Raw genomic sequence first — 18,405 nt, forward strand, 5'->3', positions numbered from 1 at the left:
CATTTGCCACTTTTCAAATTGTTCAAAATTTCAAAATCTTCCTTTGGAAATAAGTGGTAGGTTGGTGTGAGTTAATTTAGAGAAAAGTCCTGAAGAAATATATTCCTTTATAGATTCTTTTATTGTTTGTCCTTTTTAAAAAACAAACAAACAAAACCTTTACCTTCCATCTTAGACTCAACACTGTGTATTGGTTCTAAGATAGAAGAGTGGTAAGGGCAGGCAATTGGGGTTAAGTAACTTGCCCAGGATCACACAACTTGGAAGTGTCTGAGTCCATATTTGAACCCAGGACCTCCTTTCTCTAGCCCTGCCTCTTTATCCACTTGTCCTTTATTTTTAAAGAGGACTAATGATATCATGAAGTGATGCCTCACCTTACCTATGAATTGGCTTTAAGTGAGGCAGAGTTGTACAAAATCATCAGCTTCACTCTTCCAGAGTCATCCAAGTCCAGAGGCAAGACCAAAGGCAATACTTAGGATGTGGTGGATGGATGTGATATCTTCCATGTTTGAACAAGCTCCAATACACAGTGCCTGCTGCAGTTGGCCATTAGAACAAATTGTTTTGGGCAGCTGGGTAGCTCAGTGGATTGAGAGTCAGAACTAGAGACAGGAGGTCCTAGGTTCAAACCCGGCCTCAGACACTTCCCAGCTGTGTGACCCTGGGCAAGTCACTTAACCCCCATTGCCTACCCTTACCACTCTTCCACCAAGGAGCCAATACACAGAAATTAAGGGTTAAAAAAAAAAAAAAGAAAAAGAACAAATTGTTTTTATCCATTCATTCCTCTGTGTAGGATACACATTTCCTAACTAAATGTTTAAGGCCAGTCAATTACCCCTAATCTGGTTTAGCCTATTGACTAAGATGATTTTACTAGGATATGGACACTACACATGCTGTACTTCCTTGGAACCACAGATCCTTTTTTTTTTTTTTTTTAAACCCTTACCTTCTGTCTTGGAGTCAATACTGTGTATTGGCTCCAAGGCAGACGAATGGTAAGGGCTAGGCAATTGGGGTTAAGTGACTTGCCCAGGGTCACACAGCTAGGAAGTATCTGAGGCCAGATTTGAACCTAGGACCTCCTATCTCTAGGCTTGGCTCTCAATCCATAGAGCTACCCAGCTGCCCTCCACAGATCCTTTTTTATTTATTCCTAGATCACCTTTTCAGAGAATGTACTAGTCATTCTGAAATTCCCTTAGCTGACCACAATTGTCTTTCCACCTCTCCCTTTGCCTTCACATACCAAACCCTATTCTTTATCCATACCATGAATTCCAGTTCCTCAATCTCTCAGTTCTCTCAGGCCATCACTAGCCACTCTTCTCCTCCTTTCCTCATCTTGACCTCTTAGTGAACCACTTCCTCATCTTTCTTATCAAATTACACTCTTACATTCCACAATGGCTCTTCCAAATCTTTTTCATCCCTCTTCAGATCTCCAATGACTGTTTCTCCCTCTACTTTCTCAAATGAAAACTTTGTTTTATGTTTTACAGGCCACTCACTAAGAGCTTCTCTTTTCCTCTCTTCCTCATCTCATATTACTCCGATGCCTTCCACCACCATTTCCCCCTTTGCCCTGTTTCCTATGAAGATATTGCTCTACTCCTTGCCAAGAAAAATGCTTCTACCTGCACAATCTCCTTGTCTCCTCTAACAGATTTCCTCCTGTTATCCCCATTCTCTCACTTATCTCTAATCTCTGTCTACTGGCTTCTTCTCTACTGCCTACAAACATGATTATGCCTCTCCCATTCTCAAAAACCCCTCACTTAACTCTTCCATCCCGGCTAAGTATCATCCTACATCCCTTCTGTCAATTGTGGCTAACTTCCTTGAGAAGGCTATCTGTTAGAGGTGTCTCTACTTCTTCTCTTCTCACTCTATTCTTTATTCTCTACAATCTGGTTTTTGTCTTCATTATTCAACTGAATAATTCAACTTCATTATTCAACTGCTCACTACAGAGTTACCAATGATCCTTTAATTGCCAAATCCTGTGGCCCCTTTTCAATCCTTCTTTCTTGATTTCTCTGTAGCATTGACATCATTAGTCATCCTCTTCTCTTTGATACTCTCTGTCCTCTAGGTTTTTGGGATACCCTCTCTCCTGATTCTCCTCTAACTCAGTCTCCATCCCTGGATCTTCATCCAAGTTTCATCCACTAACCATGACTATCCCCCTGGGTTTTGTTCTGGGCCCCTCTCTTCTCTGGCCATACTACTTCATTTTGTGATCTTATTCACTCCCCTAGGATTATCATTTCTGTGCTAATGATTCTCAGACCTACATATCCAGCCCCAATCTCTCTGCTGACCTTTAGTCTCATATCTCCAACTTCCTCTTACACATCTCAAACTAAATATCCAGTAGATATCATGAACTCACTATATCCAAAACTGAACTCATTATCTTTCACCCTAAACCCTCCCCCTCTTCCATAATTCCTTATTTACTACTAAGGACATTATTCTCTTTCCAGTCTCCTAGGCTTACAACCTAGATGTCATCTTCCATTCCTCACTATCTCTCATGTCCCACATATGTCTGCTATCACAGACTATCAATTTGACCTTTTTGGTACCTCTTGAATATACTTAATTCTCTTTCATACTGCCGAAATGGTTCAGATTATTATAAATAGCCCGCTGGTTGATCTGCCTGCCACAAGTCCCACTCCAGTTTATACTCCATTCAGTCATAAGGCAATTTTCCCAAAATGTTGATCTGACCATGTCATCTCCTTACTCAATTACTTTCAGTGGCTCTTTATCACCTCTAGGATCAAACACAAAATCCTGTTTGGCATTGACAGACTTTCCTCCCTACCTTTCCAGTTTTCTTATACCCTGTACCCCCACACATACCATTTAATCCCATAACATTGACTTCCTTGCTGGTCCTCAAACATGATTCTCATCATATGTTGGCTCTAGGCATCTTCTTTGGTTGCCCCTCATGTCTGGAATATTCTGCCTTCTGGCTTCCTTCAAGTCTCAGTTAAATTCCCATCTTCTATAGGAAGTCGTTCCTAATTTCTTTTCATTCTAATGCCTTCCCTCTATTGATAATTTCCTATTTACCTTGTGTATAGATTATTAGTATGGATTTGTTTGTATGTTGTCTTCCCCATTAGATTGTGACCTCCTTAAAGGCAGTGTCAATCTTTTGCCCTTCCTTGTATCCTCATTGATTAGTACAGTACCTGGCTTATGGTAGCTGCTTAATAAATGCTTACTGATTTCCCTACCGACCCTGCAACTTTGTGCTATTCAAAAACATTTCCTCTCTGCATCTCTGGCAGAGCCAAGACTAGTTGGTCAGGCTATTCCTAATATTAATCATAGCTTATACTTATATGGTGTTATTAATTTGTTGTTTGTAATTTTTACATCATTTCATTTACTCTTCACATAAAGCCTGTGAAACAGATATTGCTGTCACCTTCTTTTTACAGATGAGAAAATAGACTGAGATTTTAAGGGACTTGTTCCAGTCCCCACAGCTAAAAAGTGTCTGAGGTAGCATTCAGACCTAAGTCTTGCTGATTCCAAATCCAGCATTATATGGAAAGGTGATCTATAGAAGAAAAAGTTATAAGCATAAAATGCACTAAAATCCTCCAAAGAACGGATATTTCTCATTGTCACATTTTTTTTTCTTCTTCCTCCTCCTTTTTTCTTTTATCTGCCCCTTCAGGAGACTTAACATCACTTTCCTCTAAAGATGGGATGCTATTGAGTTTATAGTTAAATTCAACCTCCCGGTGTAGAAGAATAACTGGCCTTTGTTTGTCACAGCTTAGCTATCTATGATGCTTCTCTCTATCTCTCTCATTTCAGAGAAACTCAGTTAGATATATAAACCTAAGCAAATAACTTAAACTTAGTACTTTGAAAACCTTAGAGAATTTTGTAAACAAGAGCTTTTCAACTCTTTCTTCTGTGCTCAAAAGCCAAGGTTATGAGAGTATTAAGAGATGCAAGGAGCCTTGGTGATTACTTTCTTGTCAGATATCTTCATTTTATAGATGAGGAAACTGTCTCAGAGAGACAAAGGAACTTTTCTAAGGTCACATAAACTCTTAAGTGGTGGAAATGGGATATGAACCCAAGGACTTTGCCCAAAAACTCAATGCTTTTTCTACTACAACAGATTTTCCTTCCCTTGGTGCTTAACAAATGTTTATTGAATCCACAGGATCATAGATTTAGAGGTGGAAGGGACTTCTGAGACAATCAGGTCCTATCTTCTTATTTTACAGATGTAATAATTAAAATTAAATTATGAGGCTGGTAGTAGCTTTAGTAGCTTTATTATATCAAAATAGTGATAGTAAATAGAGGGAAATGTAGGAAGAGGTAGAGAGTTGCCTAACCTACCACCCTATGTGCTGTTCTGATGGAATGAAGCTCACCACCCACAGGGGTTCTCCCTCAGATTCCAATATCCAGTCTGAAGAGGGTGAGAGAGTGTGTGAGCAGACCCGTAGTCTCACTTTTATAAGCAGTTTTCTCCACCCACTAGCTCTCCCACATCACATCTCAGGAACCAATCATAGTTCCCTAATTTGCCTGGCATCGCCCAGGGGGCAGTGCCTGTGGAATCAGTTTCCTATTTCATTGGTTTCAACTTCCTTTCTCTGAGGGCCTGGCTATCCCTGCACATCTCAAATGTAAAGGCAGATTGATTACATCAAAACAAAGGGAGGGAAATTCCAGGTTCTTGGTTGATTACATCAAACTAAAGGGGGAAGGAATTCCCTTCTCACACAGATAAGGAAATCAGAGACAAGAGAAGTGACTTGCAAAAAGTCAGACAGTCATCATAAGAGGTAGAATTCGAATCTTAAGTTCTCTGGTTCTAGTCAGCATTGTATATAGCATTGTATTGTTCCTTTTTTAAACTGAATTGAATTATAGTCTAATTTTCTATTTTACTTCTAGAGTAGTGGTTTCCAAACTTTTTTGGCCTACTGCCCCCTTTCCAGAAAAAATATTACTTAGCTCCCCCTGTCACATACTATCACCACCTCAAAATGCACCTGTGGCCATCACTGCTCTCCTGGATCACTGCAGAACCCACCAGGGGGCGGTGGTGCCCACTTTGGGAATCACTGTTCTAGAGGAAAGGGGGAGACAGATGCATCTTCTTAGGTAGAGGGAAGGCCTTTCTCTTCCTTGGTTGCTTATCTCTTAGATTCTCTCCTTAAGCCAGTTTTCTACATAGAAAAAACAGCCCTTTTGGAAACCAATGCCATTTGTATTCACCTTCAATATAATTTCTTCATGATTTTTGAAAGATGGTGCTTTGATATTAGCAGGTGGTAGAGTTATGGTAAATATTTAGAATTACTCATTGAACTCTCCTTAGCCACAACCCCATTTTGATGGCAACTCTGCTACATCCATTGTTGGCCACAGTCCCCATGTCCCCATGTGGGGCAATTCTCCTTCCATGCCCTTTTCTCACTTAGCCAAATCTATACTAGTCTTGGCAGGTCAAACTAAGTCTGGGAAGAGGAAGTTTTGCTTTCATTGATCCTCACAACATCTCTTTTGATTTAAGTAGAAAATGTGTATCCCTATTGTCAGAAAGGTAAGACTGATAGATGGAAAGCAGAGGGCATAAGGTCATTGGATGACTGTGAATGGGGGCTGAGCGTTCATTCAGCAAGCATTGACTGGGAGTTTATGGTATGAGGCACTGTCTAGGAAAAAAAGCATTCAAAAGACATATGAAGATCAATGCTTGCCCTTGTAGAACTTATAGCCTATTTAGGATGTGGGTTCATAAGACCAAAAGGTCTTGAACCCCTTTGGGAGTTTGGTGAAGTATATGAACCCCTTCTTGGGATAAGGTTCTTAATGCACATAATAAAACACAAAAGATTACAAAGGAAATTGATTGTATTGAAAGAAAGTTGTGATTTTTTTTCACATCTAAATTCATGGACCACCTGAAAACCCCTGATTTAGGGAGGTAATATAAATGCTTGAAATAATAGCAGAACAAATGTCTGCATGGGAAAAATGATATCATAGTAATTAATTCTACAAGGGTACAGAAACAGAAAAATATTATTAGAATCAGACAACTAGAATTTGATTGGGGATATTCACTAGCTAGTCCCTAGCTCTGTGAATTATCTATGAGGTCATGCTCTCTTTGTCTTGGACTCTACTCATAGAGGCCCTTTTTCTTTGGATTTCTTTAAGCCCTTCTTCCTATTTTTAGAAATCTATGTTTAAAGCACACATGAGCACTAAGCCTGGCCCTTCCTATACAAGAATAACATGGCTGTGGTATTTTCCTCTTTATTTGGGCTTCACTTAGTGGCTGGTGTAGCAAAGTAGGAAGACTGATACTATGAGGAAAATAATAATAGCTTTACACTTATATAGATAGATCTTCAAGGCCTTACAAAGTGCTTTTTTTATACCAACCAACCATATGAGGTAGATAGAACAAGCAATTTCCAACTTCATTTCTTTGAGGATGTCTCATGCATTTTATGCTACTTCTTATGAAGAAGGTATCACTGACAATATGCTCCAGCCTGTGTGTATTCGCTCTATCCTTCTCTATGTTTTTCTTTGTGTCTTGTGCAATTTTGAATCTTTAAATCATTGTGTTCCATGATTCAAAAACTTATAATATCATGAGGAAGCTATTGGTGTTTTAAAAAAAAAAAAGACTTAGGGGACAGCTAGGTAACTCGGTGAATTGAGAGCCAGACCTAGAGACAGGACATCCCGGATTCAAATGTAGCCTCAGACATTCCCTAGCTATGTGACCCTGGGCAAGTCACCTAAACCCCATTGTCTAGCTTTTACTGCTCTTCTGCCTTGAAACCAATACACAATATTGATTCTAAAATGGAAGGAAAAGATTTTTTTTTGAAAATGGGCTTTTTATTCAAGGAGGAGGCTGGGTTTATCAAAAAGACTAAATAAGTTCATAAATACAATCTAGCACATTCTCCTTTTCAAATGAGGTCCCAGCTTGTTGGCCATCTTGAGCCTCTATCCAAGATGTCATGATATATACATCAATTGGAGAATATGGTAGACTATCTCTTTCCCAATGGCATTAAACTTAAATGAAAAGAGAACTTCTAAACCTACAGAAGAACCACCCCCCTCCTCCCATAGTCATTTAGAAAACCATATATGAACATTATCTGTTTTCTATTGAATTTTTTTATTTTGTTAAATGTTTCCTAACTATTTTAATCTGGTTGGGTTGCACCTAGCCACAAGCTATATGTTTGACACCTTGCTTTATCCAATTGTCACCAAAGTCTGGGCGATACTCCACCCAATTACTTTACAGTTATTTTGTATATATTTTATTTTTCTGTGGACATGTAATTCTGCCCTTCTCCCCCAGGGAAATGTAAGTTTTTTAAGGGAAAGGACGATTTTACTTCAGTACCTCTACTAACTAGTGTCATGAACATTCCTAAAAAGAAGAGTGCTCTTAGGTGCCCTTCTTTATATACAGTTCTTTTATAGAGTTCATTGTTTTAAAGTAATTTTAAATTGTTTTTGACCTCTTAATTGAAAAAGCCTACCAGATTTAAACAGTGAGCAAATATGGCTCAAATAGTTGTGCAGTGACACTATAAGATCCTGTTGTCAAGAACTGGGCTGGAGAGTGGTCCATTGGAACAAACTTTTAAATGTGAAATTCTTTCAGATGAAAGCTTCAGTTAAGTGATTTATTCACTCTGAGTCACAGTCAATGGGAAATAGCCAATTGAAGTTGTATGCAATTATGTGAAGTCCTGCTTTTATTGGTGGAAATTCATTGAAGAGGTGTTTGGCAAGACAAGATTCACTGTTAAATCTCAGGTGCAGTCAGACTTTTCTTTAGATAGAGGTCCTTGATGGGAATGAAGGAGCCATTGTGCTTGTGTTGTCTCATTTTCACATCCTGCTTTCTCTTTCAGGGAAAGGTTCATCTTGAGATGAGGCTGAGTGAAGTCATTACGGACACTGGTGTCATTTGCCATAAACTTGCTACCCGGTAAGCTTTGAGAATACAAACAATTAACTCAAAATGATGTTCTTTCATGTATCATGAAGTATGACATAAAGTAATAACTAATTTCTTTTAAACAATTATGGTTAAACTTATGCATCAAAGTGAGTGTCATCCCCTTCAAACCAAGGTCCTTGGTAGGTGACACACTTATCTCAGCAATACCAATATGGTGCAGAACATTTTTAGAGTTCTTCATTGGGAACTACCTCCAGAATTTGTAGACATATTTCTTATAAATAGCTCCAGGGGCCATGAGGCAAATCTTCATCTTTTAAGTAGACATTTAATTTTTGGCAATATCCGAAAAGGGAATAAGTTAGATGTTTGGTTTGAAATGACTGACTTTCTGGTGTGGTTCATATACTGACCCTGAGGGCAGGTATTAAAGAAGAGATCCAAAGTAATTCATATGAGCACAGTCTTGTAATTTGTGTGTCACTTCCCAAGGAGACTACTTAGAAGATAGATAAGTTCTGGTATTTTTTAAAGGTCTCCTTCATATATAGTCTAGTCAACAAGTCTTTATGAAGCACAAAATGTTCTAAGACTAATACATGTTAGCTATGTGGTGGGATAGGTGTGCTCTCAAGGACATGGCACCAAAGGGCTGCATGAGGGGGCACCTGGGTTGCTCAGTGGTTGGAGAGCCAAGCCTAGAGACAGGAGGTACTGGGTTCAAATCTATCCTCAGATACTTCCTAGCTATGTAATTCTGGGCAAGTCACTTAACCCCCATTTCCTTGCTTACCCCCCTCTTCTGCCTTGAAACCAATATATAGTATTGAGTCCAAGATGGAAGGTATGGGTTTTTTCTTAATGTAATTTGGAAATATTTTATGAAGTAAAAAAAATGTAATAAAAGTGAGATAACAGTGTTTTAAAACTAAGCCCATAGGTACCTTGGAGAGATCCTTAAGTATATATTGGTGGCCCCCTTTTCTTTTTGAGCTTCACATTGCAGCTCTAATCAACCAAGAATAGAAGATATATTGGTAAAGAGAGTTTCCTTCTCTGATAGATCTCTGTACTAAGGAAATAATAAGTCCAGAACCTCTGCATTGATGGATATTCCTTAGCTGGGTATACTTATTTTCTTCAGATAATGAACAATCCAGGTGCTACACCTGTGCCTGCCTAGATCTCCATGGAAAAATACCAGCCTTGTGGGTTCTAAGAAGAAGTCTCTCGAGTTCTATTTATGCCCTACTTTTTCATAGAAGAGTCTGAAAAACTTTATTTTCTCAAAAAAATCCATCTTGACATATTGAGAGTTCTTTTTCATGTGACATAATTAAGTGGCCTTCATGTGCTTTTCCCCTTTGAGGTGAGTCTACTTTGATAACTAACTTAGAGGGATCTATAGTCTCACTGATGGGTCAGTTCTTTCCATACCTTTTTGACTTGTGTAATCTTTCCATAAATCCTTTAGGGAAGACACACTAAATTTATTGGAGGCCTAACTCTGCTTCTTTTTCAAACACATTTATTTTAATTTTATGCGGTAGAATGCTAATTATCAGCTCTGTAACTCTTTTTATAAAAATCTTCTTATATTTCTTATTTTTATTCTTATATTTCCTTGTGGCAAGATGAGGCTGGGTTCTTAAGAGTCCATGATAGAGGAGTACAATGACTACTACATCAAATTTCCCATAATGGCCTGGGAATCATTTTGTGGAAATTATAATGGGATACTGTTGTGCTATAATGGATGATGAGTAAGAGGATTTCAGAAAAATCAATATGACCTGATGCAGAGTGAAGTACGCAGAACCAGAACATTTCATTCAGTAACAGCAATATAGTATAGTAACAACTGTGAAGGACTTGGCTTTTCTCAATAATTCAATGGTCCAAGATAATCCCAAAAGGGCTTGTGATGAAAAATGCTATCCAACTCCAGAGAAAGAATTTATGGAGTCTGAATGCAGATTGAAACTTACCGTTCTTCACTTTATTTCCTTCAATTTTTCTTTAGCATGTCATTCCACAACATAATGAATATGGAAATATATTTTATAATATTAGCACATGTATAACCAATAGCAAATTGCTTGTTGTCTCAGGAAGAAGAGGAGAAATGGATGGAGAGAATATGGATCTCAAAATGTTAGAAATGAACACCAAAAATTGTTTTTGCATTTAAATGGAAAAAAATAAAACATTACCAAAAAATAATTCTGTGGGAAAAGGAAGCCAGATTGTGAAGGATTTTAAATGCTAAGCAAAGTAGCATTTAATTTATTCTAGAGACATTTTAAGGGGCCACTGAAACTTTTTGAACAGGGGATGAAAACAGTCAGATTTGTAATTTAGACATATCACATTAGTAGCCATGTGAAGCCTGGATAAGAGGGAATGGAGACTTGAGGCAAAGGAACCAATTTGGGGGCCTGTTGTAATATTCTAAGTGGGAGGTAAGATGCTGAAGACCTAAACTAGAGTGGATATGGGGAGTGGAGAGAAAGCAATGAATGGGAGAGATACAGAAATAGTATCTGACAAATCTCTGGATATTTATGATGAATGAGAAGTTCAAATGATTCCAAGGTTGTAGAGTTGGTTATTGGGAGAAGGTATCGTCTTCAACAGAAATAGAAAGGTGACTGGGAAGGGGAAGATGTTTTGGATATATCTAAGGGAAGAACATATATTTGAAAATGTACAAAAGGTTGTTGGTGATATGGAAATGGGGCTTAGGAGAAAGACTAGGGCTGAATATATAGATATGTGAATTATCTGCATGAGATGCTTATTGATCCCATGGGAGCTAATGAGATCACTAAGAAGACCATGGAGATAAAGGGAGGAGAAAAGGGGGTCTAGGAGAGGTACTTGTGTTACATCCATATTTAGAGAGTGTAGTATGTGGGATGTTTCAGTAAAGGATACTGAGAAAAAAATAACTAGATATAATAGAAGGAAAAAAGAAGGGACAAATACCTCAAAAACCCAGAGAGGAGAGACTCAACTCTTTGAGAAGTTTAAAGCCTATAAAATTACCAGTTAGAATTGCATCAACTGAAAAATATCAGAAGCTTTCTTGTTTCCTTTTTTGGGGGAAAATTTTGTGTAGCACATTTAAGAGGTTTATTCTTTGCATTGTATTGAGTGGAGCCCTGGAAAACAAAACAAAACAAAACATTTTAAACAATATCAGAGTAATTTAAAACAGAGATGCTTTACAAATGCCAGACATTATTGAATAGAGTAAAATCACTAAATTATTAAATTAAATTAAAATAGCATATAAAATAACATCATACTCAGCTCTCCTTTTCAAATTTTGTTCTTAAGTTAGAAATTTTCCTAAGTCATAACTATTTCCCAGATTCTATAGCAGCAAATAAGGAGATTATTGGTCTAATAAATTCAAGTAATATGCATGAAAGTGCTTTTAAATAGCAAAGGACTACATACATTCAGTTGTTTTGTTTTTGCCATTGTTATCATCATTAAGAAAGACTATAGCAGAGTGAGCTGTATTCATGCAAATATTTGTCCTTCCAAAAGTCTTAATGGAGTTTAAGCTTGTTTTTCAAGTCATTTTCTGTCCTGTCTGACTCTTGGTGACCTCGCGTGGGATTTTCTTGGCAAAGATACTGGACTGGTTTGCCATTTCCTTTTCCATCTGATTTTACAAATAAGGAAACTGAGGCAAATAGAGTTTAGTCACTTGCTCAGGATCTCACAACTAGAATTGAATGCAGGAAGATGAGCCTTCCTAACTGCACCGCACTACCTAGCTGGCCTGTTTTAAGCTAGTAAGACTTAAAGGACACCTATTGTTCATAAACCACTTTTGCTATAGTGTAAAAGCATTCATTTGAAAAGAAATAAATTATTGGCAGTATTGAGAAGAATCCCTTTCTTTCCTTAGAGTTTTTGGTCATACTTTTTATCTCTCGAAGAGCCAGATATCAGCTTAGGTGATTTGCTGGTCCTGAGTTTCTGTGTCAAAACTATAGGCTCATGGATTGTTTGATTTGGAAGAGACCTTAAAGAACTCCTCATTTATCTAAGAGAAAACCCAGATCTAGAAAACTAAAGTGGACTCTTTTAATACTGGGACTTGAACTCACGTCTCCTTCCTCCAAGTTTAAAGGGCTCTCTCTCCATTTCATTCGGTTAAATCACTCACATAGCAACAGTTTTCCTAGGTACAGTATGATGTCATAGGAAAAAAATCAACAACAGATTTGGAATCCAGAGACCTGGGTTCAAGTTTTGTTTGCTGTTTACTAGATGTTGTTACCTTGGGCAAGTCTGGCACTCATTTTCTTTGTTTGTCTCATAGGAGTAATTATATTCATACTCTCAATTCATACTTTTTTAAAGGATCAAATAAGGAAAAACGTATGTAAAACAATTTGCAAGCCTTGAAATTCTGTATTGATGCAAGCCACTTTTATCTTCGTTCATCCTGTTTTTTTCCAATCTAGGAACCCCAAATTGGCCATACTTTCCAAGATATGTTGTTGAAGTTGAAAACAATTTTCTTGAGCATTTCTAGCCAGTGGTATTTTGCATCAAAGTTAGTTTTGTAACCTTGGCAGCATCTGTTAATCTTGATTCATGAAGGATTATTTTAGTAGGAGTTATATATAACATGTTGGCTTCTGCTTCAGAAACCCCAAAGACCCAACCACTTCATCTTCCATGACTCTGCATTGCTTCCCAAGATCTACTGTGCAATTTTCTCCCGTCACTCCCTTGCCACCCCACAAAGCCACACACAGACAGATACAGACAGACAAACAGACAGACACACACACACAGACACACACACACAGACACACACACACACACACACACACACACCCCCTACACCATGGCTACAATTCTTGTTCTTCTGCACCAGAAATTCTTAATTTGGGGTATGTGAACTTGCTTTGTTTTTTAAAGTATTTCAGTAATTGCATGTTTTAATGGTATTCCTTTCCTTTGTAATCCTATATATTTTAATTTATGTATTTAAAAATATTCTTCTAAGAAGCCTATCCACAGGCTTCACTAGTTTGCCAGAAGAGTCCATGGCACCAAAGAGATTCAGATCCACTGAACTACACCAAAGTAGCTTATTAGGTAGTACTTTAGGAGAGCCTATGGGTAAGGGACAGCTAGGTGGCTCTGTGGATTGAGAACCAGAGATGGGAAGTCTTGGGTTCTCAGACACTTCCTAACTATGTGTGATTCTGGACAAGTCATTTAACCCATCATTGCCTAAGCCTTACTGCTCTTCTGCTTTGGAACTAATACACATTATTGATTCTAAGACAGAATGTAAGGGTTTTCAATTTTAAAAAGAAAGAAAAGGAAGTAAGGAAGGAAGGAAGGAGAGAAAGAAAGTGAGAGGGAGGGATTGTTATCCATTGCTTTGAATTTTCATTGCTCAACTCATTGAACACTTCTTAGTGAAAGTCTGTTCTTGCCTTCTTGCTCTTTTTCTCCTATTGACACTATATACACAAATGCAAGAATACATACAGAGGGAAGATTACTGTGGCACCTTGTGAAATTTGAACATGTGGTTTCCAGGAAGGCTTTGTGTCTAAAAAAGCAGAGTCTGCCTCTAGCCCCAAATGACAGACAGCCAGACTCTGGATAGATTTCAAATTCCATCAGGATTGTTGAGGACTTTAACTGGCAATCTTCAGTCCTAGATGCCTTCTGATTTAAATTTCAAATGAAGGATTTTTTCTTTCTCCTGTTGAACACATGGATCCAGGGAAATAATTTTGCTTTGCTTTTTAAATTTTTATTTTCTGTAAAGGCATATTTGATTCATGTAGAGAATTCATGGCTGTTAAATCAGTCTACCTTCATCACACTTAATGATCTGATGCAGCAACTCAACATTTACCTTAACGAAGACAAAGGTCTTGATGGTTACACGCTGTGTGGCTCTTTCTCAGAAATCCTTGAGATTGCTAGATGGAAGTTATTATACTTAATACTTTGTCATTGTTGCTGTTTTTAACTTTGCCCAACTCCCTTGAAGGAAAATGGACTTCATTCATCCTAAAAATCGGTTTCTTTTGAGTATTATGCCCAGGTATCAGCTGATGACACTTCCCTGAAAAATCTATGTATAGATTTGGATATTATAAAATCACAGCTTTCTACCTTACTAGACTTTCCATTGATCGCTGTTCACCATTACATGGTAGCAAATGACAGCCATAGTTATATGTATGTCTTCAGTACTATGTCTGTTCTGAATCTGACTTTATTATTTCATGATGCTCACATGTGATCCATTCCCAAATAGTTTTGTTCATCTATAATGTGTACATAGAATATTTATTCACAATATTTTTAAAAATGGGACTCATTTTAAAAACAGACCACTTACAGTATGTGTCTAGCCTCTATATGTATGTCAGAAAAATATTTTACTATGAATTTAATAATTCTCAACTGAAAACAAATGTACAGAATATCTTATGACATATAAATGGGACACAATGGGGGGCAGCTGGGTAGCTCAGTGGATTGAGAGTCAGGCCTAGAGACGGGAGGTCCTAGGTTCAAATCTGGCCTCAGACACTTCCCAGCTGTGTGACCCTGGGCAAGTCACTTGACCCCCATTGCCTACCCTTACCACTCTTCCACCAAGGAACTAATACACAGAAGTTAAGGGTTTAAAAAAAATATTAAAAAATAAATAAATAAAAAATAAATGGGACACAATGCTTTGCAACAGAAAGAAGACCTAAATTCCAACACTGGTCCAGATGCTTACTGCCTGTGTAACCTTAGGTTTTAGACTACATGATCCCTAAGGCTCCTTTTAGCTTTTAATTTAAGATTTCCTTAACCTAAAGATCTTTTAGCATCCAGCTCCTACCACAATGCCTTTTGAACCTAGTAGGTGCTTAATAAATGCTTTTAAAAACCCTTACCTTCCATTTGAGAACTGATGCTAACTAGATCGAGCAGAATAGAAGCAAGGACTAGGCAATTGGGGTTATTTGAAGCCAAATTTAAGCCAAGGACCTCCATCTCCAGGCCTCTCCAGTGAGCCACCCAGCTGCCCCTTTAGTAAATGCTTATTGATTGATTTTGCAAGGTATTCTCCAGTGAGCTTACAAACAGCAGACAAAAGATGCTTTTGTTGTGTGTCCCTTTCTGAAGTCCCACTATTTCTGGCTTTATTTCTACAGGACAATACTAGGGAATTACAAAGGACTTTAACATTTTCCTTTCTTCATGTTATAATACCTAATCATAAACTTTGGGGAAAAAAAGGGAATAGAATCCTGTAGTAGAAACTAGAAGTGCTAAGTTTTGTTTTTATCTGCATATTGATTTCCTTTTAGTGTTACTTAGTAATCTCTCTGTGCCTCAGTTTATATATCTCTAAAACTGGATTAGTAATAACCATTGCTTTCTCATATTAAAGGGATTTTACTGGGAGAAAGGCTATGATAACAGCAATGCACTTTATTTTTTCCCCTTCTCATTTTTTCTCAATTAAATGTTAAAAATAGCATTCATATTTTAGAAATTTTGAGTTCCAGAGTCTCTCCCTTAGACCCCCCTCTCCCCTTTCGTTGAGAAGGCAAGCAATTTGGTAGAGATTTTACATGTGCTGTTAAGAAAAATATATTTCTATATTAACCAGGAAGCAAAAGAAACCACTGACAAAAACAGACAAAAAACCAAGAAAAATAGAGTAAAAGAAGTATTCTTCAACCTACATTCAGATTCCATCCATTCTTAAGTGGATAATATTTTTCTTTATATGCTCTTTGGAATTGTCTTGTCGTTCACAGTTAATTATTATACAATATTGTTATTATTGTGTACAATATTCTCCCGGTTATGATCACTTAACTTTGCTTCGGTTCATACGAGTTTTCCCAGGTTTTTCTTAAGGTAGTCTACTCCTCATTTCTTTAAGCATGATAGCATTCCATCAAATTATATACCACAATTTGTTCAGCAGCTAATGAGCATCTCCTCAATTTCCACTTAATCAACAGCCACCTCACTGCCTCTTATGCAAATTATTTAACCTCCCTGAACGTATAAGAACTTTTCTCTATGTACGGTGAGGTTAATGATGCTTGTATTATTGACACCTCAGTCTTGTTTTAAGGAAAACATTTTGTGAAATATCAAGAATGAGGAAAATTTGCACTGTATATGATTTTTTTGTTGCAATATAAGGTATAAAAATAATTCTAATAGTTATTAGATGTTATTCTTTAAGAACTATAACTTTTTTCTATTTCCTTGGTGAAATAATCTCTTTTTTAAAACCATAGAATGAATAACATTACCAAAGAGAGCAATGAAGTGTGTATATGGCAAACAATTCAATGTTCAACTGGCAGGGAAAGAGGGGGCAACCTAATCAAAATAATTTCATCTGGTCCCAGTCAGACATTGTCTAGTATCTGTAGAAGCACCTAAGTATATCTGTTGCTATCATAAAATGAGACTCTATCAAAGTTATTGTTTGTCCTGTCTGATACACACACACACACACACACACACACACACACACACACACACACACATCTAAGTGGGGCTGGGACTTGGAATTGGAGGGATCTTGTCACCTCCGAGACAGCTTGCCTTAGAATATCTCAGAGACATCCTAAAACTGGACAAAACTGACTCTGGGATCACATAGTCGATGTAGATCTGTTTAATTACACGAGAAATACAAAACATCTAATTGTCTGAAATGCTCAAGTCAGATATGACAGAAACAAAGCACTAAAAATTGGCTTTCTGCTGGAGAATTAGGCATGCCCCATGTCTTACTTATGGAGTTGTCCCAATGATTTTCTTGGCAACATTTCTCTTGTTTGCTTACTTTTTTTTAAAATACGTTTATTTAATTAATTTTGAATATTTTTCCATGGTTCCATGATTCATGCTCTTTCCCTCCCCTCCTCCCTCTTCCCTCCTGTAGCCAATGAACAATTCCACCGGGTTTTACATGTATCATTGATCAAGACCTATTTCCATATTATTAATATTTGCAACAGAGTGATTGTTTAGAGTCTACATCCCTGATCATATTCCCGTCGAACCATGTTTGCTTACTTCTTCTGCTCCTCAGCTCCTCCTCTTCTCTTCTCCAATTCTATGGATAAAAAGGGGGGAAAGGTAGCTGCCCCCATACTAAAAGAAGTTGGTACCAGGCAAGACCCAGCTGATGTTTCACAGCTGTTTGGCACTTGTTACCTGCATGTGCTGAGGATGCTTATGAATTCTAGCCATAGCAAAGAGGTAGAAATTCTTTACCATCAAAACTACCATACCAAGGCAACTATCAACAATTTGGAAATAAGTCTTGATCAATGGCACATGTTAAAACCAGTGGAAATACACATCAGCCATGTGGGGGAGGGGGAACTGGGGGGGTGAAGGGGAAAGTAAGAGCATGAATTATGTAACCATGTTAACTTTTCAAAAGTAAATATTAATAAATGTTTAAAAAAAAAGAAATTCTTTACCAAAGTCATGAGAAACTTTTGTGTATGTTGTGGGATGCCCTGAATCCTAGAGTTCCTTTACTCTAGAATTTAAAAGTTTCCACAAAAGAGGCCAGCTAGATAGAACAGTAGATAGAGAGACAGGGTTGGAGTCAAGAGGACCTGGGTTCAAATGTGACCTTAGACACTTCCTAGCTGTGTGATCCTGGACAAGCCACTTAGGCCCATTGCCTGGCCCTTACTGCTCTTCTGTCTCAGAATTGCTACTGTTATTTATAATTTTATTTTAATGATTTAGTTTTATATGAGTATTCTTTTACAACAATAACCAATATGGAAATATGTTTTGTATGATAATACATACATAATCTAGTTCAAATTGCTTTACCATCTCCAAGAATGAGGAGGGAAGGAGATGATTTAGATCTTATAATTAAAAGATGTGTTGAAAATTGTTATTACATGTAATTGGGAAAATAAAATACCTTTGAATAAAAAAAGTTAACATCTGCAAAAAGAATTTATACTAAGGCAGAAAGAAAGGGTTATTAAAAAAATTCTGTAGTTGTAACAATAATAATAATAGTTCACATCTATATAATGCTTAAGAGTTTACAAAGTACCTTTCTTTACAATAATCCTTTGAGGTAAAGGTAGTAAAGTATCTCCAATTATTGGGTCCACCATTAGTTTTCAATTCTTTGCCTCCAAAAAAAGAACTATTATAAATATTTTTGTACAGACAAGTCTTCCTTTTCCTCTTTCTTTGATCTCTTTTGGAATATAGATCTCAGAATATATTATTACTGAGTCACGAAAATGTTTTAATTTTTTAAAAAATCCTCCTTGTACAAGGTGACTCTTTTTGCTTTTTTTTTTTTTTTT

General features: G+C 37.3%; 1 protein-coding gene across 1 annotated transcript in view; it reads left to right on the forward strand.

Moving 5' to 3' along the window:
- The window catches only part of RASA3 (RAS p21 protein activator 3), a 232,677-nt gene that overhangs the window by 189,557 nt on the left and 24,715 nt on the right, over positions 1 to 18,405 (forward strand). The window contains exon 5 of the mRNA XM_044670496.1: positions 7,971 to 8,047. Coding sequence (XP_044526431.1) covers positions 7,971 to 8,047 — 77 coding nt within the window. The remainder of the gene's footprint in view (positions 1 to 7,970; positions 8,048 to 18,405) is intronic.

The sequence above is a fragment of the Gracilinanus agilis genome, chromosome 3, assembly GCF_016433145.1.
Source record: "Gracilinanus agilis isolate LMUSP501 chromosome 3, AgileGrace, whole genome shotgun sequence".
NCBI lineage: Eukaryota > Metazoa > Chordata > Mammalia > Didelphimorphia > Didelphidae > Gracilinanus > Gracilinanus agilis.